Source organism: Drosophila sechellia, chromosome 3R (assembly GCF_004382195.2).
Source record: "Drosophila sechellia strain sech25 chromosome 3R, ASM438219v1, whole genome shotgun sequence".
NCBI lineage: Eukaryota > Metazoa > Arthropoda > Insecta > Diptera > Drosophilidae > Drosophila > Drosophila sechellia.
Window position 1 is genome coordinate 22,529,992 of NC_045952.1, and position 24,381 is coordinate 22,554,372.

At 44.0% G+C, this 24,381-nt stretch overlaps 7 protein-coding genes across 16 annotated transcripts in view; 4 read left to right on the plus strand and 3 right to left on the minus strand.

Moving 5' to 3' along the window:
• Positions 1–282: 282 nt before the first annotated feature.
• Positions 283–1,606, minus strand: LOC6607659 (transmembrane protein 179). Its single transcript, XM_002032388.2, has 4 exons — positions 1,424–1,606; positions 1,213–1,356; positions 903–1,146; positions 283–723 (listed from the first exon to the last, which is right to left on the minus strand). The coding sequence occupies exons 1-4, from the start codon at positions 1,531–1,533 to the stop codon at positions 520–522; spliced, it is 702 nt and encodes a 233-aa protein (XP_002032424.1). The 5' UTR covers positions 1,534–1,606; the 3' UTR covers positions 283–519.
• A 35-nt stretch (positions 1,607–1,641) lies between these two features.
• LOC6607661 (uncharacterized protein CG5902) lies at positions 1,642–3,737 on the plus strand. Of its 3 annotated transcripts, none has more exons than XM_032720936.1 (3): positions 1,642–1,728; positions 2,045–2,223; positions 2,280–3,737. In XM_032720936.1, exon 3 carries the CDS (start codon positions 2,436–2,438, stop codon positions 3,165–3,167), a length of 732 nt encoding a protein of 243 aa, XP_032576827.1. In that variant the 5' UTR covers positions 1,642–1,728; positions 2,045–2,223; positions 2,280–2,435; the 3' UTR covers positions 3,168–3,737. The 3 variants fall into 3 exon arrangements, with proteins under 3 accessions (XP_032576827.1, XP_032576829.1, XP_032576828.1); XM_032720938.1 differs by having other exon boundaries at positions 2,283–3,737; XM_032720937.1 differs by lacking the exon at positions 1,642–1,728 and adding an exon at positions 1,762–1,959.
• On the minus strand, positions 3,610–7,936 carry LOC6607662 (protein UBASH3A homolog). Of its 4 annotated transcripts, XM_032720931.1 has the most exons (8): positions 7,674–7,936; positions 7,288–7,528; positions 7,037–7,232; positions 6,752–6,853; positions 6,087–6,256; positions 5,716–6,028; positions 4,760–5,641; positions 3,610–4,699 (listed from the first exon to the last, which is right to left on the minus strand). In XM_032720931.1, the coding sequence occupies exons 1-8, from the start codon at positions 7,784–7,786 to the stop codon at positions 4,461–4,463; spliced, it is 2,256 nt and encodes a 751-aa protein (XP_032576822.1). In that variant the 5' UTR covers positions 7,787–7,936; the 3' UTR covers positions 3,610–4,460. The 4 variants fall into 4 exon arrangements, with proteins under 4 accessions (XP_032576822.1, XP_032576824.1, XP_032576826.1 ...); XM_032720933.1 differs by lacking the exon at positions 6,752–6,853 and having other exon boundaries at positions 7,674–7,935; XM_032720935.1 differs by lacking the exons at positions 6,087–6,256; positions 7,288–7,528; positions 7,674–7,936 and having other exon boundaries at positions 7,037–7,128.
• A 70-nt stretch (positions 7,937–8,006) lies between these two features.
• Positions 8,007–10,455, plus strand: LOC6607663 (ras-related protein Rab-7a). Its single transcript, XM_032720939.1, has 4 exons — positions 8,007–8,130; positions 8,951–9,186; positions 9,252–9,608; positions 9,670–10,455. Exons 2-4 carry the CDS (start codon positions 9,007–9,009, stop codon positions 9,754–9,756), a joined length of 624 nt encoding a protein of 207 aa, XP_032576830.1. The 5' UTR covers positions 8,007–8,130; positions 8,951–9,006; the 3' UTR covers positions 9,757–10,455.
• A 201-nt stretch (positions 10,456–10,656) lies between these two features.
• LOC6607664 (UPF0692 protein CG33108) lies at positions 10,657–12,538 on the plus strand. Its single transcript, XM_002032393.2, has 4 exons — positions 10,657–10,950; positions 11,008–11,255; positions 12,095–12,191; positions 12,250–12,538. Exons 1-4 carry the CDS (start codon positions 10,720–10,722, stop codon positions 12,475–12,477), a joined length of 804 nt encoding a protein of 267 aa, XP_002032429.1. The 5' UTR covers positions 10,657–10,719; the 3' UTR covers positions 12,478–12,538.
• LOC116801434 (U6 snRNA-associated Sm-like protein LSm3) lies at positions 11,305–12,006 on the plus strand. Its single transcript, XM_032720940.1, has 3 exons — positions 11,305–11,514; positions 11,568–11,681; positions 11,742–12,006. Exons 1-3 carry the CDS (start codon positions 11,494–11,496, stop codon positions 11,916–11,918), a joined length of 312 nt encoding a protein of 103 aa, XP_032576831.1. The 5' UTR covers positions 11,305–11,493; the 3' UTR covers positions 11,919–12,006.
• Positions 12,521–24,381, minus strand: part of LOC6607665 (phosphofurin acidic cluster sorting protein 2) — a 34,198-nt gene continuing 22,337 nt past the window's right edge. For 3 of the 5 annotated variants that reach the window (XM_032720928.1, XM_032720927.1, XM_002032394.2), the window contains 8 exons: positions 20,627–20,934; positions 18,424–18,772; positions 17,361–17,486; positions 15,153–15,753; positions 14,597–15,080; positions 13,980–14,535; positions 13,803–13,919; positions 12,521–13,741 (listed from right to left, as the gene is read on the minus strand). In XM_032720928.1, coding sequence (XP_032576819.1) covers positions 13,611–13,741; positions 13,803–13,919; positions 13,980–14,535; positions 14,597–15,080; positions 15,153–15,753; positions 17,361–17,486; positions 18,424–18,772; positions 20,627–20,934 — 2,672 coding nt within the window. In that variant the 3' untranslated portion in view covers positions 12,521–13,610. Of the gene's footprint in view, positions 13,742–13,802; positions 13,920–13,979; positions 14,536–14,596; positions 15,081–15,152; positions 15,754–17,360; positions 17,487–18,423; positions 18,773–20,626; positions 20,935–21,272; positions 21,570–24,381 lie in introns of those variants that run through there. The other 2 variants (XM_032720930.1, XM_032720929.1) reach the window with 2 other exon arrangements.

Here is a 24,381-nt window from a genome sequence, read left to right on the forward strand (position 1 = left end):
TACAATAGCGTCGCTTTAAAGTCTATAAGAACATTTTGTTGCAATGCAAACGTGAAATCCAAACCCAAATCCGTTTGACATTACGACAGATTCGAATGACATCAACAAGAAAACACACACAACACAGAAGATAACTGCAAAATAAATGTAACTGACATAACATGCTGCTTTGATTGTTTCATTTCGAAGGATTGGGATTGATGGGGAAGATCCCCAAAACGTAAGTATCTAAACCATTTATAAATTAATTCTTTCAGTAATATTAATAATTTTGTTTTACTATATTTGTAACATGGAATATTTAATTAAACTCATATATATATATACAATACATATCACGTATGTTGGCTTAATACATAGGACTAATATCATTAGTTTTCTTCACTACAAAGATAATGTGAGTTGCCGGCTGTCTGCCTCAATGACAAGGACGAGGACCAAATGACATACAATGATTATAACGCACATGATGAGAAATACGTAGAGAATTACAAACTGCTGGTTGGTCACAAACGTCAACTATTTGTTCTGTTCCGAGTCAGAGGATGCGTTCGAAACGATCGGCGGGGTTGACCTGCCGTCGTACTGCTGCTGATTCACCAACCGCTGTCGCTCCAAGTACATGGAAACCTTGATGTTGCGCACCTGGTGGTTGTCGATCAGTTTCAGTAGTGCAATGACGCCGATGCCAACGGAAATTGCGAATGAACCCCATGCTCCAAACTGTAACAAAATCAATAGAAGTGGTTAAAAGAGTTAATTAACTTAAGCACAGCTGAACTTTTGGTTTTATAAAAATAGATAAGATATTTCGTATACGTAATCAAACATTCAGAATTGCTTCAGAAAGATATAAAACAGATGAGTTTATGGTATTTTGTTTTGTTTTTGTGCCATCTTACCTGGGTAGTTCCCATTTCAATGTAAAATCCGGAGGTGTTAATTTTCTCCGTATCACCGTGGATAATGTTCTGACCGGCGGAAATGGCACAGGATGGGAATCTCTCGGTCATGCGATCGCACCAGACAATGAAGCCCAGCGTGATGAAAATAGCCGACAAAATGGACATGGCCAGCATCCAGATGCCCAGAACGACATCGATGAACAGAGCTATAAACGAGGCCTCCTCCTTCATGCGGGCGTATCTATTTGGAAAAGTAATTCACTTTTTAGATATCAAAAAATCCAAGTAATACTCACAAGATACATACCTGTATATCTGCACCACAGAAATGATGAGCAGGAAGAACCCGGTAATCAGGGGAAAGTTGCAGAAGCCATTTGAAGCCCACTGGACATCGAACATGCCGTCCTCCTCCCGCCATTTGCCAGTTGTGAAGAGCAGGCAGTGGCCACTGTGGGAAAAATAGAATAAAGAAACTTAATAATTTACAGGGGACCAAAGGGAAACTGCGCACTAACCAGAATTGGTCGAGGTTTATAAACAATGGCACGACGATGCACAGCGACAGGATAAACAGGATGACATGGCCAGCTATCTGGCTTAGCTGCAGCACGTTGGCCAAAGCCATTTTTCTTTTGATTCGAACAAAAACAAATGAAATTCAACAATATTCAGACAAACACGGCAATGCACTTCTGGGGTTATCGATAAGCAAACACTGCTTATCGATATATACACCCAGGGGCCCTCATTCTGGTTAAGCCATCTCTAGTTCGCAACTGAACTCGTAAAAAAGTGTAAAATTTGTTTACATTGAAAAAAGGTATAATATTGTTCTTGAGGGGTACTTGCGGTGCTCCCTGGCCCCTAGATAGGTCAGCCAAGACAAAGGGCCGTGTGCATGTGTAGCGCGTAGCCCTTTATAAGTGCGAGGGGTGGGGGGAACAGCCAGGGCGAACAAAGAGCAATTAATGCGATAGGAGGAGGGGGACTTTCTCCTCCGATTTTCCCCACTTCCCCGAATTTTCCAACAGAGGCTGTTGTGAAACCTAAGGTGAAGATCGCTCGGGCGAACCAACATGGAAATCCATTTAAGAGCACCCTCCTCTATTGTCAATTTCCCACACGATCCTTTGCAGACGCAGCAGCGGATCAGCGGACGCAATTCAATGAGGTGCTTATGAGCTAACTAGCAGCAGGACGGCAGCCAAGGAACACGGAGACGAGGTCTGGATCAGCGAGCAGGGAGCCAGGAATCACAGGCTAGAGGTCAGCGCAGACTGGAGGGCAGCAGGTGACCTAGTTTACGCAGTAGCAGGTAAGCCAAGGCCTTGGAATTCGAGCCCAGCTCTAAACACCACCACCGATTTTCAGAAGACGATTAGAGGACTGGCGGCAGCGTTTCTGTGGCAACTCCTACTGGGGCTGTTCTGTTGTGTTAATTGAACTTAGAGCATCAACGTGCACTGCCATTAGTTGTAACCTTAATATACCTACCTAATTAGTGTAACAGTTCTGATACGGAACAGCATGTCCAACTCCCACTACAACAACTACCAGCAGCAGCAGCCGCACTCCAGCAACGGAGATCCGGAGTACCAGCACCAGCAGATGGTGCACCAGCCGCAACGGTTCTCCAACGGCCATGGCATGAAGAGCGTCGCTGTGCCAGACATGTGCCTGTTCTGCTTCGAGGTGCTTGACTGTGAGCTGAACAACGTCGATGGTCCATCGGTGCCGGTCTTTAGCAACGACGCCTACCCACTCTTTGTCACCTGGAAGATTGGGCGCGACAAAAGGCTGCGTGGCTGCATTGGTACTTTTAGTGCAATGGAACTGCACCATGGTCTCCGGGAGTACGCCTTGACCAGCGCCTTTAAGGACTCTAGATTTGCACCTATCTCTAGGGATGAGTTGCCACGGCTAACTGTCTCGGTCTCGATCCTGCAGAACTTCGAGGAGGCTCAGGGCCACCTGGACTGGCAACTAGGCGTCCATGGCATCCGCATCGAGTTCCTCACAGAACGCGGCTGCAAACGCACAGCCACCTATTTGCCGCAGGTGGCCACCGAACAGGGCTGGGACCAGCTGCAGACCATTGACTCACTCCTACGGAAGGGCGGCTATCGGGCTGCCATAACTCCGGAGACGAGGAAGTCCATCAAGCTAACGCGCTACCGTTCGCAGGAGATCCAGATGCACTACAAGGAGTACCGCGAGTACCAGGAGCGTCGCGCCCAGTTCGGCAAGGTGCAGTGCTAACAATTGGACAGGACGGCGGCGAGGCGATGATCCTGGCTGAGGGCAGGCCTGATGGCCGTCGTCCTCCTGCTGCTGCTAGCTTTTGAGTTCGGCCCAGCTTGGCGCCCGCTCGCTTAATCAGAGTTATGAGTTATTATATCTCCAGCATTAATTTTAAGCCCTCCAAATTCTCCAAAAACGCGCGTGAGATGAGCGTCTTTTACTAAATATACCATTTAATGCTTCAAATACTTAAGCGGCAGATCCGTTATCTATTTTGAATGAGAAACAGAAAAGATTGTAAACGCTATGTTGAAACCCATTGTATTCGGATGTACCGATCGATGTTGTAGCCGCAGCCTTGCTGGATTCTCTTTAAATCAAACACACACAAACTAAAACAAAACAAGCATATGGGGATATATATTACCGAATCAATACAATACAAAATGCAGATATATAATTCACGTAAAATGTTCAGCAATTATATTATAGATTTAACAACTAAACCAATTACATTACTAATTCTAATTCTATGCGCATTAAATAAAGGTCGACCCTTTCTGAGTCGCACAAGACAATGCAAAATTATCGTCCGTCTTTCCTCTTGGGGATCGTGGAAGCGAAATGGAGTTTACACCTCAATGTTTTGGCATTACACGTGTTCAATGTATACTGTTTATTGTTCCATTATGTTGTGCGTTGTTACATGGTTTTGTACTACTAAATCTAGTCGATAATATCGATATATGTTTGGGCTTTACGTACGGAGTAGTCTCAACAAGTTGCTAAGAAAAGTCTGCCTCTTGGATAAATGGCTACAAAAAACTGCGTTACGCAGCAAGGTTAATCAAACGATCTAACAACTAAGCTAGTAACAGGGCAAGTTAGTCTATGGCTAAAGCGGCGAGCTAGCGCTCAATTAGTATAATTACTGGCATACGGTATAAATGTATATATTCAATATATAGTCAATAGATCGCATTGATTGCAATAAAGTATGAGTCCGTCGCGCTGGCTTCTCAATAAGCAGTGCAATTATAATAGATAGATTGTTTATACACCGCAGCAAAATCGCATTCCATAGGTTTGCATCATAAGTGTACATCTAAATTACTTTCAATTTGTATGGCAGTACAATCAACTTAATGCGACGCCAATTTCTAAACAGTAAATCAATACGGATTTCAAATAGCTAAGCGAACAAAAAATTTACGTATAGTTCCTTCAGCGTGTGATTCACCTCCAGGTTCGTCCCAATCGAGTCGAGTCTCAGTCTCAATGCTTGCACAGAAACTGCTCTAAGCACTGGCACTAGGTGGCCGACAATGCGTTCCACTCGAACCGCGGATTCTTTGAGTGCGTCACCGGAAGACATTCGGGTTCAACCAGCTTCCAGACGCCGTCCACCTGTTCCACCGTTGCCAGGCTGCAGTAGGGGATCTTGTGGATGACTTGGCGCAATTCGTTCGTGCTGCGTGGAACTCCACCGGTCAGTTGACGGGAACAAGTGTCCAATGTGGTGGCATGGGCAACAACCAAAATATTTCCAGCTGGAATTAAAGAAATTAGCCATTAGAGTATTTTTCAAAACCACATTTGGATAAATTTACTTGTCTGCTCCAAAAGCTGCAGGATAACGTCATGGTTGCGTTCATAAAACTGCTCGGTGGACTCCTTTAGGCGAGCAGTTAGCTCAGACGATGGCTGTACCGGCTCATAATCCAAATCAACGTCGTACTTGGCCTCAGTCAGCTCGTTCTTAGTCAGCCAGTCGGGAACACCGCTCGGATACCAAGCCATCCACTCAAACAGGCCGGGCTCCAGCTTGATTTTTTGCTTGCCCGTAAGTTTCAGCCCCTCGAGCGCACTGGTGCAAGTCTGAATGCAGCGATACGAAGGCGAACAGTAAACATGGTCAATCTGCACTTGAGCCTCCAGCAAAGCTTGACCAATTAGATTGGCCTGATAAACACCCACATTTGTCAGCGGAGAATCATTCTGCCAGCCCTCCGGACTGTTCTTTCGACGAGGCAGCGTCTTCGGCATATTTAAGTCCTTCCTCATGTAATTTCCAAACTCATCGAAGCAGTATGGAATCCACGTTCCAAAAGTAAAGTCTACACGCTCGCCATGCCGCATTATGTAGATCTTTCTGTTCTTGGCATGCGAGGCGTCAAGAGATCCGGGATGCAAGGAGTGGTCCGAGTGTACACTAAGTGTGTCATCTGGACGCGGAGGCTGGGCTGCCGGTGGTTCCACCAAGATCTCGTCCACCGGCTGCTTGGACGCGGAGGTGGAGGAAGAAGACATATTGGTAGTAATCTCGATCGTAGGCGTGTTAGGGTTATGCTGATGGGTCAAGTTGTGGCTGTTTAGCAATTGCACTGAGGGCAGTTCCAGGCAGGGCTTCAAAGTCTGTCTCAAATACTTCTCCACGCTCTGTTCGGATTCCTCAAACGAAGAGCCTTCAATTATATCGGGATGTGCTGTGTCTGTTGAGAGAGGCAATGTAAAATGAAACGTAAGTAACTCCATCCAGGATCACTGTATTCAAAACACGACTCACTCTGACGATCCTCGGGCTCCGTTGATATACTGCGTCCGTCCACAATGTCCAAGTCCTCGGCGGAAGTTAATGATGAAGCTACGCTCTTGGAGAGCTGGACCACACGATGCAGGGTCCAGGCGTCCGATTCCGCCGTGCGTTCGGTGTAATTGACGGGCAAATGACCGGTGCTTCCGGTCAACCAGGATATGCCTTCAGCCCAACCGTCACTGGAACTGTCCACCACCTCGGTGTTCAAGTAGATGTAGTCGCCGATCCGGAGCTCCAATTCATCCGTCTCATGCGGGTTGTGTGGATAAACTACCTTTTGAACCTGGAAAATACAAGATAGAATTATAACTCATCCTCGTTCGATTAAAAGAAGCTCTAACTTGTTTGGTGGCGAGCCGAGGATCGCGGGAATATAGACGAAGTTCCCAATTGGAAGCGCAGCCGGCGTCTAAGGTCTCCACGAGTGCTTTCAGTGCATTAAACTGTGCCTGCGGGAACTGGTAGGCAAGCGTCAGGTGCAGGCTCTTAACGTGTGGCTCGAGTGAGATGGCTACGGGTAGTTAGAAGCTATTAGTGGCCTTTGCTGCTTATATGCTTTCGTATCTAACACGGTGAATCGATGTTTTTCGATAAGGAATTATAGTCACTTAAAGATATCTTTGGGCAAAACCAAACGTCACGGGTTTATCAACCACAATTGTGGTCTTTTAATAATCAAAGAATTTTGTAAAATGACATTTAGTGACACTAATCTTAACAGTGCCCGGTTTTAATAATAAACTGAAATATTTTTCAAACAAATAAAACGGGGTATAAACAAATTAAATATGTAGCAACCAAAAACATCGATCACCTTGCTATCTACAGTTCTTACTGATAATTAACTACAATTAGCAGTGTCATGTTGATTTTCGCCAAAAGGGTGAGTAGATTAGTAAGTTATCTACTAGTGCAATTAAAGCATGCATAGAGTGATAAGAAAGTGTATTTTTGGGTGAATCAAAAACGATTTTATGCAAACTAATGGCTCTAGCTAATGGCTTACATCGACTGCTGCGCGGAATGCAGCGGGTGCCCGAGGAGACAGCACCGCACCAGGGAAAGCAGGCCACAATGGCGTCCAACTGCTCATACGTATCGCTAATGACTGTGCAGCAAATCCCAGATTATCCAGATATCCGGATATTAGTGTGCAGGAAGAGAGGAGAACAACATAACCGTGTAAGCCACTCCGAAAAATGGAAAACCATCAACCGAATCGAACAGAACGTGAGAAAGGTAAACCAAAACAACCCAAAGAGAGTGCAACCAACAGAAGGATATTTCGTACTTGAGTTGGACACCTCCTTCACGTACTGCAGGGCCAGTCGTTTCAGATAGTTGGCATCCTCCTCGGCCACGAAAAAACCCATGAAGTTCTGGCTCATGTAGGGCTCCAGTTTGAGGGGGCGATCCAACAAGGCGCCCGTCATGTCCACCACCTGTTTGAGCGCCTTGGACAGCTGCAGCGAGCACTCGTCGGGGGCCTGTAATTTGGATTTAGTGAATAAATAATGTTTGTATAATCCAATTTAAGCTCACTTTAAAAAACGAGACCAGGGTTATGTGAGGCACATAGTTGTGTGCTCCATTCCAACCGCACATTTGGCGCGACTTGGCCCAGAACTCCTCCAGCTGCTGTAGAAACGGACCCGTGGGACAAGCATATATAATATATTCCCTGGGGGCGCACTCGTCCAGGGTGCCATCGTTGACATGTGCCAGCAACCAATCCGAGGCAATCTGGACACCCCGATTCCCAGTTGAAGCCAAAGCTTTCTCCCTGTGTAGAGGTAAGCAAAAAAATCAATACTCTGATTCTCTGAAACAAAGCCACATAGCGGGTCATTCGCACGCGTAGCCACTATATCTTGGGTGGAACCTAGAGCAGCAGGTTACTGCCAATACGCTATGCATAGAAAACTCACGCTCTATGCCTGGGAAATCCCATTTGGAGCAATGTTTGGAGCGGCGTCAGGTGCTGCTTAGAGATGCAGATCCTCGTAGGGGTCTGACTCTTGCGCGGCGGAAGCGTGGCCATGTCGATTATAGCCTCCTTTGTAAGCCCAGGTGACCAGCGTTCAGCAGCTTTCGGTTTTTCTTGGCTGTTCAATATTTTTCAGTGATAATTTCAACAAAAATAGGATACAATTCGTTAATTGGGTACAAAAAAGTGTTGGTTAACGACACCCTAATGATAGTCAACTTCTACCGATAGCTGTAACACGACTGCACTATCGATAACCAGTACTGACCAGTAGAGATGAGAGCGATTCTCCTAGCGAGACAACAACAAAATTCACTGCGTAATTAATTAAATATTTTTTAGTAAAACCGAAGCGCCCCATAAAGAAACAGCTCGTGGAGTGTTCACTAGTGTTCAAAGTGAGTGCCAGTACAAAAGAAATTAAGCGAATAGCAAAGCAAAGCGGAAAAAAGAGTGTTACGCAGCAGGCGAAAAGTGCATGGAAAATGCCAGTGGAGCCCCACATCAAACATACACACGTACACAACAAAGACCCACGCACACCGACGCAATTAGTGGCGTAGTTGTAATGGTGGAGCACAAAAACAAGTTGTTCATGGTCTAAAAAAAGGGGGCGGGGGAGTTTATCTCCCCTTGGAGAGTCGACTTTTGCACTATTTTCGATTGCACCATAGTGACTCCCCCTGCCATCGAGGACTTTGAGGAAATGGGCGTTTTCCCAGGCACTTTTCCTGGTATTCCTGGTATTCCAGACCCGCTTCTTTAGCTCGACCTCGTCTTTGTCTGTACTCAGCGCACTTTCTCCGCTGCGCCAGCAGTGATCACGCTTTATCGCCTCGATGCGGGCACCTCCCTCCCCTAGTGACCGCCTGTTCACACAGTCCAGCGATCACACACTGCGGATTGCTCAGAGTGACTCACCCGATTTGTTTATCACCCAGCACGGCGTAGCACCACTGTTTGTCATTACAAACAATTTACAGCTGCGCCTGGTTTACACTTCGAGCATTAAAGCAGTCATGTCCTGGTAGAGATTACGGCATTCATTGGCATTTACACATAGATAATCCATGAAAGGTGTAGACTCTAGAGGTTTGCGCAGTTCACTTTCATTTATCTTATGAAAGAACACATCACACCCCTACACTCCTTAATCGAATTAGAGGAAACCGCAATGGTATTTTTAACACACAATCAATAATATTCTGTGGTTTTCAGCGCCAAATACCAAAAGAAATAACCCCGAGTAAGCCAACGCCACAAACTGCATCGAAATGTCCGGACGTAAGAAATCCCTGCTGAAAGTCATCATTCTGGGCGACAGCAGTGTGGGCAAGACCTCGCTGATGAATCAGTATGTAAACAAACGCTTCTCCAACCAATACAAAGCCACGATCGGAGCTGATTTCTGCACGAAAGAGGTGGTGGTCAACGACCGAGTGGTCACAATGCAGGTAAGCACTATTGAACTTTCAACATTCCTATTTCAGTGACTTAACTCGCATAATTTCCATGACAGATCTGGGACACTGCTGGTCAGGAACGCTTCCAGTCGCTTGGAGTGGCATTTTACCGCGGAGCCGACTGCTGCGTGCTTGTCTACGATGTGACGGCGCCCAACTCGTTCAAGAATCTCGACTCCTGGCGCGACGAGTTCCTCATACAGGCCAGTCCACGCGATCCCGAGCACTTCCCCTTCGTGGTGTTGGGCAATAAGGTGGATTTGGACAACCGCCAGGTGTCCACGCGTCGAGCGCAGCAGTGGTGCCAATCTAAGAACGATATACCCTACTACGAAACGTCCGCCAAGGAGGGCATCAACGTGGAGATGGCGTTTCAAGTTATAGCCAAGAATGCGCTAGAGTTGGAGGCGGAGGTAAGAAATCCTATTTAAATGTTATCTTCCATACTAAAACGAACTTTGTACTTTCGCACAGGCTGAAGTTATCAACGATTTCCCCGATCAGATTACCTTGGGCTCGCAAAACAATCGTCCTGGCAATCCTGACAACTGTCAGTGCTAATGTATCAACAACGCAAAATGGATAATTACACAATCTATATTATTAAATAATATTTCCAACATAATAATGAACATGAGAAGCAAGCAACACAAAGGACGATATAGGTGTTCTATGATTAAGTAAAACAATTTCAGCAAAACAGCATAGTAATTAATTAACTGATAGGATGCAAAGTTCAGATTCAGATCAACATCAGCTGAGTCTTACGGGCCTCTGGCAAAGGCTTAACCAGTATACCCAACTTCCTACGACCTAAGTAACCGTTCAATGAATAAGTATGCTCTGTGTACTCGTATTTAATAATTCATGTTTCTGACCGACCGCCCGCCTATCTCCCTAGTACTATTTTTGCCATTGTATTAGTCAAATTTTGCACGCAACCGCTGCTGGCTTTTGCAACAGAACAGCAACATTGAGAATACAACATCAGAGTATCTTCTAAACAAACAAAAAATCTTGTGATTGTAAATTTAATAAAAGAATAACTTTTTAAATGTAATTTACGACATAATTTCCTGCACCATCGAATTGGCTACTCTATTGTAATTGGCTGAGCTCCACAAAACTCCTTTATGCATAACATTCAAGAGTGAATTTTGTTTAGTAATAACGTTACTCGATATATCCTATAACTATGAATAGTATTCCATGTAAAATTGCTCCTTGTTTTTGGTAATACATATATGTAAATTGCGTATATTTTGAATTTATTTTTTTCAAATGATTCATTTTATGAGTTCTCATGCTCTTTGGTTTAATTTAAAGAATAAACTTGAACAATTTACAATAAAAGTCAAATAAGCTTATTTTGTTATTTTATGTGGGCTTAATTCACTTGTGCCCACTGTAAAACAGTTGCAACCAGGTGAGCACAGAATATCGCTTATCGATAACTCAGCACTGTTAATATTTGTCTGCGAAAACAGCTGTGGCCATTGTTTTTTATTTTTTTAATCAAATACCATGTCGAAGATTTCAACTGTGGCACCACCTCCTCCCCCACCACCCATGATAGTCACTCCTAGCACACCTGCTACAACAAAGGAACGTCCACTTGCAGACAGTATAACCACCGATGAGTGCAGTTGGGCATGTGAGTATCCTGAGGTGCAGAAAGGATGCTATTTAAGTCGCGTCTGCCAATATACACCACCGAAACACTGTCAATACTACTCCGTAAACAGCATAGTGCAGGTGAGTTAGAAAACAATAACGATTTCTCAGTTTGTTATTCGATTATGTGTACGGAAGGTGGGACCTACTTGTGGTTTAGTGGCCCTAAGCATGTTGCTCGGTGGCAGTCCCACGGCAGATGATCTCCTCAAGGATGCAATTGACCAGGAGTATACCCTTAATGGTGAACTATTTAGTGCTCAGTATTTGTTTAAACTGACCCGGAAGCATATGCCAGGACCTGCTGCGTGCCAGTTGCATGTAGGTCCTCTGGACTGCAAAAAAGTCAAAGAACTTTTAAAGGCAGGAGGCTGCCTGCTAGTGCCGTATCCTTTTCCATAAATATTATCATTTAAACCCGGTTTGAGTTTGGTATTCCCCTGCATTTAAAGCCGTTAGCGCCTAACAGCACTTGTAAACGGTTAACAGCACACTGTTGTCTGGCAGTGCTGTAAAACTCGCGGTTGTTCAGTGGTACAACTTATAAACAGCGTTTTGTGTTTCGCAAAATAATATACAATTTTCAGTCAGTAAGTAAACGAAAAGTGCAAATATTTTAATTAAATGGCCGACGAAACAGAGCAGGTATGTGTAACCATAAAAGCGAAAAGGATTTTCTCTATATTCCGTACTTGCAGCTCAGTCAGGTGATTTTGCCGGTGAAGGAGCCTCTGGATCTCATCCGATTGAGTTTGGATGAGAAGGTGTACGTAAAGATGCGCAACGAGCGGGAACTGCGAGGACGTCTTCACGTGAGTTGATGCCTCTTTTTGCTGTTGCCCAGCAATATTTCAATAAACACCTTTATCCAGGCCTTTGATCAGCATTTGAACATGGTGCTGGGTGATGCGGAGGAGACGGTGACCACAGTGGAGATTGACGAGGAGACCTACGAGGAAGTGTATAAGACCGCCAAGCGCACTATTCCCATGCTATTCGTTAGAGGCGATGGAGTCATCCTGGTTTCGCCACCCATGCGTGTGGGTTAACGGGTCTTGTTTCGCTTTAAATCAATCACCTGCATGCATTTATACAAGCTGTATTTAAATAGGTTTATAAATGTCTTTTAAAAGAAAAGAATGTCTTGTTTTCTTTTGCTTACCACATACACTTAATCTTAAACTTTTTTCTATGAGTTGTCCTTAATCAATTATAACGTCAAAAGCTACGATGCCGATGTGAACCATGCGCCATGCGTTAAAAATGGACACCGAGCCCATTGGGCTTTGATTGTGGGTTACCTGGTGGACATGCAGGACCGGGTGAGTGGAAAAAGCTAGTCGTCTTATGGGCAATATTAACGTATAAGCCTTACCGCAGTTTTATGTCCTGGCTCGTCATGGTAAATCTCGTAACCTAGCCGTTTGGCCAATGGACACGCTCAGCCACAGCAACGAAAATTTAAAAGAGTTTGCCCAACCCAAGGGCTACCCAGATAATGAGTTTCTGTTGCCACCGGGTGGAATAAGTGGATCTCTGGGCCTCAACGAGCGCTGCATTCTTGTCAACGGCCTGCCAAAGCAGGTGATTCATGTTCGCTGGTCCTAGATATATGTGCATCGAAATATATTCAATAAAAAAACCTTTATAATTTCGTAGTTAACTTTAATATATTTAATAGTACAGTTATAAATTACACGCCTTACAATATTTCATTTCGCAACGCAATCAACGCACCTCGAACTCCATTTCATCATTCAGTTCAAACGGGGAGAGAAACACGCAGAGTTTTCGTATTTAATCGGTTCGCAACTACTACGGGGACACGAATGCGATTTTAGGGGGAATAGAATATAATATACAATAATGATATATCGAACTTTCTTTTGCTTTAGAGCCAGCTGTGTATAAATTTATGTATACATGTATAAATTTACGCTTTTCCAACATCCGCTAATAAGACTGGGCTGCCTTGAAATTTCAAAAATCACAACAATAAGAGTAGTACACATGGTTTTGTATATATGGTAGATAAGATAGGTAACTATATATAGTATGTTTTGTATATAATTTCACACACAGATATTTTTCTGATTTAGGTAGTACATAGACGACGGGCTTGGGTATAATGTCAAATTTTTGTCAAGTAGGTTTAGTATGCTGCTGTACTTTTAGGTTCATTTGATAGTTGGCCAAACGGGAGCGGCGATTTTGAGATCATGGGGCCTAATGCTCCCGATTGCTTGGGAACTGTCGGTTAGAGAATATATATATATTTTATTATATATGCTAGTACATGCCAACAGGCAAGAGCAACGTGTCCATAGAAATTTTTGAAACGGTAACTACAAAGTTTGGTTTTAGTTCTAGAACTTCTTGTACAGGATATTTTGATACGCGTTGTTCATCTCTGACGAGTTTATAATTACGTTAAGCATATCATTAAACTAATAGTGTCTGTTTGTCTGTATGTGTCTGATTGCGGGTCGAAAGTATCTCTGATAAATTCACAAATTGCGTGCGGAAATGAACTGAACTTAAATGAACGTTACAGGCTAACGGTTTATTAACTAAAAATTTACAAATACTAGTTATAAATAAATTATCATTCTTTTCAGTTTTATAATATTTATTGCCGCGCAAGTGACTGGCTCCCTTGCTCCGAGCACATTTCAGTTTTTGTGTCCTTATATGTGTGTTGTTTGTGGGAGTGTCCCGTGTGAGGTCGGGGGTTAAAATGACTAGGATAATTCAGCACAGGACATGGGAGTGCAGCCGATGAGCGCAATCGGAAAGTTCTTGACGTGCGTTTGCCATTGCGACGATACTTGGAAGAACTTGACTCCCGTCCACTCGGTGCCATCAATGTACACTGCCAAAGTTAAGGGAAAATTAGTCAAACACTTCACTGAGTAAAAAGTGGATATTCTTACCTCGCAGTGGAACTGGATGCGATTGTTTCGGTGAGCAAATCAAACGGGCCACGCCCTCCACACATTGCTCCTTCTCGAGATCACGCTCCTTATCCTTCTTTTTGCCCAAGCGCATAACTGAATGGGTAAGACAGTGGGTTAGAATAATCTATTAAACACGAAGTAGGAAGGACTCACTTTGCTTCTGCTTCTTTTCCTTGGTGGCGAAACTAACAGTCAGTCCATTGAACATATCACCCAATTGCTGTGCATGCTGTGGCAGACGCCACACCTGCAGGTTCCTAAACGTACTCTTAATGCTATTCTTGCCGCCAGCGTCGCTACCCTTGGACAAGCCACCCTTAGACTCCTTGGCGTGACCTTCGCCCGGCCTCACCAGGGGCCAATAGTCAACTTGCAGTTCCACTGCTTCGGCCGCCGCAAGAGCTCCACTGAAAGTCTGCTGCTGCACCGACGATGGCGTACTAAGCGATTCACTGGTATTTCTCTCCCGATGAGAAGATGCGGATGACGGTGGCGTTTGCAGAGGCGGTGAGATGCGTCCCAAGCTCTGCTGCTGGGGCGGCGAGCCAGACACAACGCCGTGCACATTCGGCGAGCTCTGGCTGCCTATGGGGATGGCTGAGCTTGAAGCGGATCCAGAACCCAGTCCACTGCCGACCGCATTGGAGCCAGCTGCAATTTCTTCAAGATCTAGCGAGGTCTGGGCGTCCAGATACCCAATGCGAACATCCTGTATATTAGGAACAATAGTGATTAGTGTGTTATGGCTTATGAAACCATTTTCTTCTTACACTAACAAACGGCACAAATATCTGGCAGGAGTCCTCGTCCTTGTAGTTAACCATAGCTTCGGCAATGGGTATCTGCGTGCAGGGTCCTGCCGCCAGCAGGTATCGCTGAATACGCTGCACCAATTCTGCGATGTCGGACTTGGCAACACCCGCCGCATCCGCGAGGTTGGTTGTCAGCGCGGTGGCATTCACTGTGGTCACCGCACTGACCGCTGCCGCTGTGGCTGCCGCCCGTTCGCACAGCTGCGTCCAGTTGTCCGAACCGAACATCACAGCGTACGCCTGATCCATCTGACTGAGATGGCGCGCCACGCTGCCGCAGCTGCCGCCGACGGGCACCAGGTAGAAGCGCAGGTGATTCAGCCAATCTGGAGGGCGCACTCCCATCAGTTCGACGTAGTGTCGCAGAGTGGCTCCCTGCAGCCAATCTCCACCAATCAGCAGCACCTTCACCGTGTGCGGTGGCTTGGCGTTGGAGTTACAACTAAACGTGGGCGAGGAAATGCATTAAAATAGCATATTTGCATTAAAATTGCATTTGAAAGCAAACACTTACTACTTCTGGATCTTGGCCATGAGCGCCTGCAGCACCGCCTTGACCTCGGCAGTGTTCTGCGGCACGAAGGCCGGCTTGAAGGAGTTGGCAAAGAGCGTGACCAGTTTGGCCAGCAGAGCACTGCCGCCTAACGCCTCCGGCGGGCTAATGATGGTCACCACCTCCGGAATGGCGCTGTCCTCGCCGGCGAACACGCGACTCAGCTGGTCGAGTAGCAGCTTGCGTGGCTCCACGTTGGTGGGCGACAGGCAAGTCTCTAGCACGGATCTCGGCTCGGCACTCAGGCTCAGGGTGTGCTTCCTCTTGCCGCCTCCCGATGCGCTAATGGCACTGACACTGTTGCCACCACTTCCTGTGTTTGCCGGAGTATTGCTGGAAGTTCGGAACAATCGTGAACGCTTCTCCGTTTGAGCGGGCGTTATCACGCTCCCGCTACCCATGCTGGCAGCCACTGAGCTCACTGGGGTCAACTGCTGCTGCTGCATCTGCTGCAGGCGCAGGTAGTCCTTGTCCCTGGGCGGACTGTTTTGCGGATCGGAATTCTGGCCATCCGTATAGCCAGCATTGCCCTCATTGCCGGAGCTGTCATTACCCACGCGATCTGTGGCGAGCACAAAAGAGATAAGAAAATGGGTTAGACCACGTATTTGGGTGTCTGGATTAATCTAACACAGGAGCTATCATAATGGTAATGGCTATGGAAAATTGATATAGACGAAAGCCCATTTCTGTTCTTATTCGAACATTAAGTGTTCTTTTAAGGCTTCCTCTCATTTTTCCAAAGACACGGCCATTAGGATGACCCCGGTTGGAGGAAGGGGTCTAGTGAGTGACGGTGTGAAACTGGGGGCACAAGACATGCGGAGACCAAACAAGTCGAGTAAAAACAGAATAGTGAGACAGAATGGCGGCCACAAATAGTAGGTCCCGAAATAGAACGCCCCTGCGAACAGTTACCCAGTCCAAGGAGCGCCGTGTAAATAAATAATAAAAAGAACGGACCGAAAATATAATTAAAGCTTTCTTTATTTTATGACCATGAATGGGAGGTGGGCTAAAGGTGGGGCGGCAAAGTAGCCATATTTCTGTGAGGCACAAATTTCCGGCTCGTCGTGCTTGAATTTTCAAAGCCATGCGCCGATTAATCAAAAAACGCACGACACGTAAATAAAATGAAAGTGAAAGAAATGAAAGGGGGTGGGTTGTGAAAGGGGAAAAACTGGGGGAAGCAAACAAATCCAAGACTTTAACACGTGGTAGGGGCGATACTGGCGGCATAGGGCCGTGATTAAGGGTGTTGTTTTCAAGGGTCTGACGTCTACGTCGGAGCTAATTGGAAAACCGCTTCAAGTGCGTCGAAGGTTCAATTGTCATGCCACAGACTCACACACAATCTCACACATGTTGAGGACGTGGACTACGTTTCTTTCTTTTTTTTGGGGTTGGTTGGGTGGCAAAAAGGGCGGGGAGTTTTATTTTAAGACCCCACAAATATGCACCTCAACTATGTATAACGAAAACAAACGATCAATGGATTTGACGCACAAATCAAAGATTCCCCCTAATCCCACTCCAATTTCGAGCATGCAAAGGTGCGGAGCGGTGTGGTGCAACAACAACTAGGATACGAGCAAGGCATACATTTACATTTCCAGTGTACTTGTGGCAGTGTGTGTATGGCTGTGTAGCTGTATGCGTGTGTGGGCTGTGCGTGAGTGTGGAGCAAGGCAAGGAATTTGGGTGAACGCCTCCTTTAAATATTAAAAACCTGTAATCCTATAAACTGCTCATTATATATTCTCGTTTTTTTTTTGTTAAGAAAACAGCACAAGAGGTTCTTTATTTCGTTTTTCGATTCATAGATTGGGAAAATACGAAAAAAAGGGTACAATCTCACGAAATTTTGTATCTATGAGAATAACTTGGTAATACAGTAACTTTTAATATCTCCAGGATGGCGTTAACCCTCAAAAACAAGGAAATAGCTAAGATTTTCTGGATGGGCATTGGCTGGCATTATTTATATACAAAACTGGACACGGATTGCAGTATGCTATACATATTCATTGTCCATAGGATACACAAAACGTTTTGTGGTCTCAATTTTTGGGGAGTGATGGTGTGTAAGATTTCTATAATTTTGATTGGGGGATATTCTTTTCTGTATTTTGTTTTTATTTTTTAGATTTTGCTGTAATGTACACAGACCTGGTGTTGTTGCCGAATTGTTATTGTTTGTTAAATGAATGCATTTTTGGTTTTTGTTATTTTCAAGATTGTAAGATGAATTGGTCAATTGGTCGCTCTTATCCGATGATCGGCGCTCAGAGTTGCCTGCAAGAGAGATTTGTTCAAGCCATGCAAAATGTATCTTATGTTTGTTTGTTGTTTGTTTGGAGTTGTTGTTCAAGTATATAATACTTAAGTAGTATAGTTAAGCTAAGCATTTGGATCGAAAATACTCGACTTACATCTATATTGAACACAATTGAAAGTTAATTCAGCAAAGCTACGAAAAAAGTCACTGGTTGCGCTCTTGTTTTTCCCGGAAAATGTGCAATGCCGCGCCCACTTTTGCTCGGTGGGCGGTGGTGACCGCAATGGTCAACAAAACAATTAACTGTCTGTGTCCCAATGCCACGCCTCCATTTTCCAGGAAAAAAAAATTTGTCCCTTTTCAACTGTGTGTCTGTGTGCGTGTCGGTATGCTGTGTTGTGTATGCGTTTCGGTGTGTATGTGACATTCCTGTCCGCCAGTTTTCTTTATTTTTCGTGTTTTTTAACCTTGACCTAAACTGTTGACAATATAAAATCGCAGAGCATCGGACAGACAGCACCAACAAAATTGTACAAAAATAAAACCGGCTCTTGAAAACAGAGTTTACATAATACATTTTACACATTTCCGGAAAATTTCCAAATGTGTGTGTGTTTATATTATTTTTACTCAGTTGAGTTTACTTAAAAGCAATTTTACATTACGTATTAAGTCTGATATAAACTAATCAACATTAGAAATATTATTAAAATCCATTAAGCTTGAATTTAAGTCGGAATTAAGTGTGTATCAGTATTAGGCTAAATAGTAACATAATGAAAACGCAACGCAACGCAACGTAACGCCCACAAACTCAACGCAACGCAACGCATTAGAAAGCCAAACAAAATTGATAGAACAAAAGTCGTTTAGTCAAACTCCAGTTAATAGCACATCAATAAAAATGCAAAATCAAATCAGCCCGCCTTTAAAAGTCACTCGCCCCGTACTCACCAGCGTTTCCGGTTCCGGGTCCAGATCCACCGCCCACCAATTGGCTCAGATCTCCGCCGTTTCCGGTGATGTTGTCGTGCAGCATAATCCGCGAGTTGGTGAAGAAGGGACGCAGCGATGGCTTCGGCGTGGAGCCCACCGATATGCTGTCCATGTCCGGTCCGGAGTCGTCGCCCTCGCAGCAGGACAGCGACTCCAGCTCCTGGAAGAGTGCATCCAGGTCGCGTTCTCCGCGCAGCGCCGCCGTGCCTCGATGACCGGACTCGCCCTCCAGCTCCTCGCTCACCTTGAACCGCTTCAAAAGTGCCACGATCTTCTGCTTGAAGTTTCGCTGCTGCAGCGAGATCGTCTAAATGGAGGAAAGAGCATAAAAATGATTATTAATATTTGCTTTTATTGCTTCAATTTTGTAACTATTAAAGGAAAAGGATAAAAAATATTGAACTGCATCAGTAGTTGCACACTAGAAGCTACAAGATCTTGATCGTAAGGAAACAAGATCTTATATTAAGTTGAAAATATTGTTTTCTCTGCTCTTGCCTTTCGCCCATTAATACCCCTTAATTGCCGCTGGATCAATCTGGAGTTGCTTATGGGTCATTAAACGAAATCTCAAGGACTGCGACAGCGTTGACGACTTGGGGAGCTGTTAAAATTTATGCATCGTTCTTTTTTAATTGCCCAGCGCTCATCGGTTTCTTTTTGTTTGTTTTATTTTTTTTAGGTTTTTTTTTTTTTTTTAGGTTTTTTTGTGCTACGGCCTGTCATTAGTCGACATTTTGTCTACGCCAGGCATTCAAAATGATCCTGCGATAAAAAGCCATGACAATAAAAGCCGCAGGCTAATTTTACACCTGTGCTACGAAAAAAGGGGCGCAGAGAGGGGATGGGCGGGCACCAGGACGAGGCAAAAGTCCATAATTGGCCCAAACAGCTGAGCCGAGTGAGCCAAAGCCAAATGCTGTTTAAATATTTAAGCGGCAGCTTAAGAAAATTGTCTTTGTTGTGCTTGGTACGAATGCTTTTAAGGGGAAAAAGGCATAAATAAAGCATGGAATATCTAAATATGCTGTTTCCCTTGAAAAGAAAGTGGGGAAAATAATCTTTCATAATTATTTCAAGAAACCCTTTATATCTTGCCCAACTTGGATATATTCTTATGCGGAAATCAATGACCCCGATATATAGCCCTGGGATATAGTCATAGGTTCGAAAGTATGCCACCGGGCGAATCTAAGCAAATTGAGTCGAGTGAGCGACACGCCAAGGCCGCCGCCCCAACAATTGTCAACTATTTGCCACAGAAATTCTTGGCCACCCCGTTTGGGGCATGCCTTTCCCCGAACTTAAGTATCTGTGCAAATGTATGTATATGCAGTCTTTATTCTTCTATACTCTAGGGATAAAATTTTTGATACATATTTCATTTGATTTGGCCGCCGGTTTGGTGGTAGTGGGTCTTTGTTTTGGGTCGGCTTTTTGTATCTTGTATCTGTGCCTGCGGATCTGGGTTAGCAGCAAGGAACTGACAATATTTCGCAATTTGCAAATGCCTTAGCAAGAATGCGGAAGTAGCAACAAGGTACTAACAATGTTAGACAAGGCTAAGCATAGTTTCGATGACTAGAATGGGATAAATGTGAATAATATGGAAATGCCTTATAGATTAGCTTATGCTAATTTCTGGGAAATTCCTAAAAAGGCATGGCTAGAAGGAACTAGAACAAGGTAATCCTAAGAGATATCTGACTGAATCTAGTTAAATATTCGATCATCCAAAGCTTTATTTACACGGGTTTAGTCTAGTCAAATTTAGTCAATATTTAAATCATACCCCATTATCTATTTTGCATTCTTTACCATCTGATTAAAAGGTTCAAAAAAGAAGAACGTTTCTGTTTTTGCGTTTCTAGCTTTTTAGTGGGTTTTTTAATGGGTTCTATCTCTTTTCATACGCTATATGTGCGAATGTGTGCTTGTAATCTATATAGATAGCCACTAAGTGATATTTATTCACTTTGCATAATGAATTTTAGAGCCCCCCAAATAGAAGACCTCCGCCTGCTGACGTGTTGCCACGCAATTATATCGAGCGGTAATGAAAATACTTTTGGGTAAGAGACAATTTTTGTGTTTTTGGGTGCCATGCGGAACAGCTGGGCGGGATTACACGATATGATACGATGTGATTGAATTGACTCACCCGGCTAAACTTGGCGCGTGACGAGCTCTTGTCCTTCATCTCGAACTCGCTATCGCTATCGACGACGACGCCGGGATGATGGTGCTGGATGCTGCCGGGATGGTGACCCACTAAGGCGCAGTCCTCGATTCCGGAGCGCTGCAGCTTGTTGCGATACTTGCGCATATCATGCTTGGCCGGATGGTTGTAATCCCTCGGATCCTTGGGATCGTATCCCCGGATCAGGCCCAGTTCGTTGGCCTCGTCGTTGAATTCGCCCGAACTGAACTCGGCCTCCTCGTCCTCGTCGGAGTACTCAGCAACGCGATCTGCGGAGCAAGATTAACATATATGTACATTTATATATATTTTTCGGATAAGTAATGGTTAGCTGGTAAACTCGTATCGCTGGATAAAACTGAGATAAACGCTCAGCGGCAGCTGGCTTTTGCGTTTCAGTTTATGAACCGTTAAGAAATCTATTTGGATTTTAATTATGCACAAACACACTTTCGTCTTATTTATATGGATGTATTCATACACTTATATTTTTCGAAAATAATTCGAATTCATGGTATTTAAACAGTTGTAAACCAAATATTTATATATATTTGTTTTCCTTTCAACAAATGTTTTATTTATTTAAACTTTTTTTTTTAATAATCACCTTTTCACAGTTAAGTGCGTTTCTCATCAATTTTAAGATTTAAGCAAGTGCACACCGGTATTTTTGTTGCTTTTTTTTTTTTTTTTTTTTTTTTTTTGTAAATAAATCACAGATAGCACGGTTGACTGTCTTTTTTTAACTGTTGCTGTTGTTTTGGTTTTTAGGTTTCAACTACACCCGATTTATCTGTTCATGTGCCGTATTATTGTTGTTATTATTTCGCTTTCTTTCGCCGCCTCTTTCTCCTCCTCGAGTGCCGAGTGTGTGAACCGTCGAGCGTTTGTCAGTGAAATGAATGAATTGCTCGCAGCTCCGCACGTTTTGTGCACTTGCGATGTGTGAAAGAGAGAGAGCGCGGCAGAGTGGGGCCAGTGGGAGCGAAGAGGGAGAGTGGGGTGCAGTGCCGCCCACTTGGCTTGTTTCTGGCTAAATATAGCTGGCTGTACTGCTATATAGGAGCCACCCATGAAAACCTATAACCAATCCTATACCGAATACACGCCCTCAAAAGGAACTTTGTTGTTTTCGAATATAAATTATATACCATTTGATATGGTATTTGAAGAATTTCACAAGCAAACAATAAGTACCTTCATAATCTAGCTATTTTTACACTGATATGCAGTCAGCACTGGTAGGATAAGAGTGGGAGAGAGCGGCGGCTACAACAAAAGCAACACCTGCGAGCAAAGAGAGATGAGCTACTCGCGCACCGAGAGAAATTACTCAAATCAATATGAGCAATTGGGGGGCAGACGAACGTGCGCCTCGATATATATTCCATTATATCTGAACACACACGCCGACACACGTGGACTTAGATATATATATGGGTCGCTGTTCGATATTACTAAACAAGTGTCAAAAGCTCACTGCATGGGAAATGCTCATTAAAGCTATTTTTACGGCCCGACTCGGGCAATTGAACTGAAAGTTTAGGTAGGAAGTGGGTGTTAAGTGGATATAAAAAGGGGTGAGGTACCTCCCAAATGGGTATAATAAAGGGGCAGCGCGATGCCACCCACTCAATCAGCTCATTGATTATATATCCGATTGCATACGGCATACGTATACCATAAGTGCTCTAAAGATATAGTGTGAAATTTGATTTTAAATGAAAAATATATACAAGTTTGTATTGAGGAACTCGAAGACGAGGCATAAATTACATAAATTTAGTTTAGAGGGTATCTGGAGCTTGAAACTCCTCGATTTACACATGCGTTCCTGTTGATCTAGAACTAAAGAGCATGTTTTTTGATCGTGTGAACTGGTTTATTAAGAACATATAGAGAGCTTTTCACACACTCGCTCATATCGGACAATTACATTGTTTGCGATAAGATTTGTGTCATCGCCTTCTGATGTCACTTGTTGCACTCCGATTCCCATTCCCATACCGTTGCCACTTCATTTTTGAAAACTGGCTACCACTTCCACTCCCGTTTTCAGTCCATTTCAATTTTGATTCTCATCTGTTTTTATACCCAGCACTGCATATCATCTAAGGGTATGCGGTACCCAGATACTTTTATATTCGTACATATAAACTATTGCACTTAAATTTGATATAAATAATTTGAAGATACCAACGCTTATCAGTTTTATTTCTTGGTAATCGATAAAATGAGCTCAACACTTTTGTTTTTAAAATTAAATCAGATTTATTAGTAAAGCCCATATATGTTGGTTTGCATGTATGAAACCTTATCTAAAAATATACCATTTACTATGGTTGCATATTATTAAAAAGGTGGAGTTCTCTAATCAACCTATCCTAGGATGTATTCATTTACCTAAGCCCATTAACAAATTATCTGTGATGCAATTTCATTGCGTTTATTAGCACTGGAAAATTAAGGGGTATTAAATACTCGATCTTCTTCACCATAACCCCGCCACTAGACTTGTTTGTTTATTTTCTCGCATGTTGTGCTGTCGTTATCATTTAGCCAAAGCTATTCACCGGCCGGTTTCTGTAGCCGGTTGTCTGCGCGAGAATCGTGAGAGTGGGAGGAAAAGTGGGTGTCAGTGGGTGCTACGTCTCCGGTTGGCTCCTATCTGGGTATCTATCGCGTGCTGGGCGGTGTTAGTGGATGAGCTATAGCTTCCCGTCCGGCTGTGCGCGTGTGTGTTTGTGTGGGTGCGGAGCAAACTCCGGTTAAGTGTAACTTTTGACAGCCTCAAAGCCGTTAAGTGATAAGTACGTAAGAATGATTAAAAAGCGGGCACAGTAAGGTAAACGAAGAGTGAAGCGGGGATGGAGTGCTTGGGAAAAACTGCTGGCACTGGATGATTAATTGGGCCAAAGCAGAAGCTGCTTACCAGCTTATTGACTATTATTCCCCATTTGCCGCCTTAGCGTGTTGGTTAAAGTGAAGAAAGGAAAAATAAAAAAGGAGAAAAGAGAGCAGAATATGTAAGTTTCCTACTTGAGGGCAATTATTTTGTTTGTCTTCGTTGTTGCAATTACGCAGACAAGTTAATGACTTCTCTGCCTGGCATTGTTTTCCTGTTTTCCATTCTTTTCAGTATCTATTCCTTTATAATTGCATGCAATTCTTAAACACTTTAATGACCTTTTCCCTGTCTGGGGACTTTGTCTGCGCTTCCAGGAAGGTGAACGCATTCAGCACGAGCACACTTTGGTCCAAGGAATTTCCACGAAAAGTGTTTTCCACATGGGAGCTGGCCAAAGCAAATAAACAAAGGCTAGGAGGGCGAGCGAGCGAGATAGATACTACACCATAATGGCAGACAAAGTGTTGCCGAAAGCTATGAAAGATGTGTCATGGGCAAAACCCCTACATTCAGACTCATTCCTTGCCACCAACAAACACCTCAGCCCATTTGGATTCCCATTTCCACCTCGCCACAAACGCACATTCATCCCACGCTCTGTTGGTGCCACGCTGCGTATGAGTAATGAAAAGCGTATTGAAAAGCGACGAGCGACATTGATTTAGTATCTGTGCTCTCTACATACAAATGTACATCCATGCGGCAGCTCGGATAAGCCGCTATAACAGCGAGAAGGAAGAAACCTAATTTTCCGACTTTTAGCTACTTCGTTTTAGTAGCTATTATTTTCCATAAAATATCATACAAG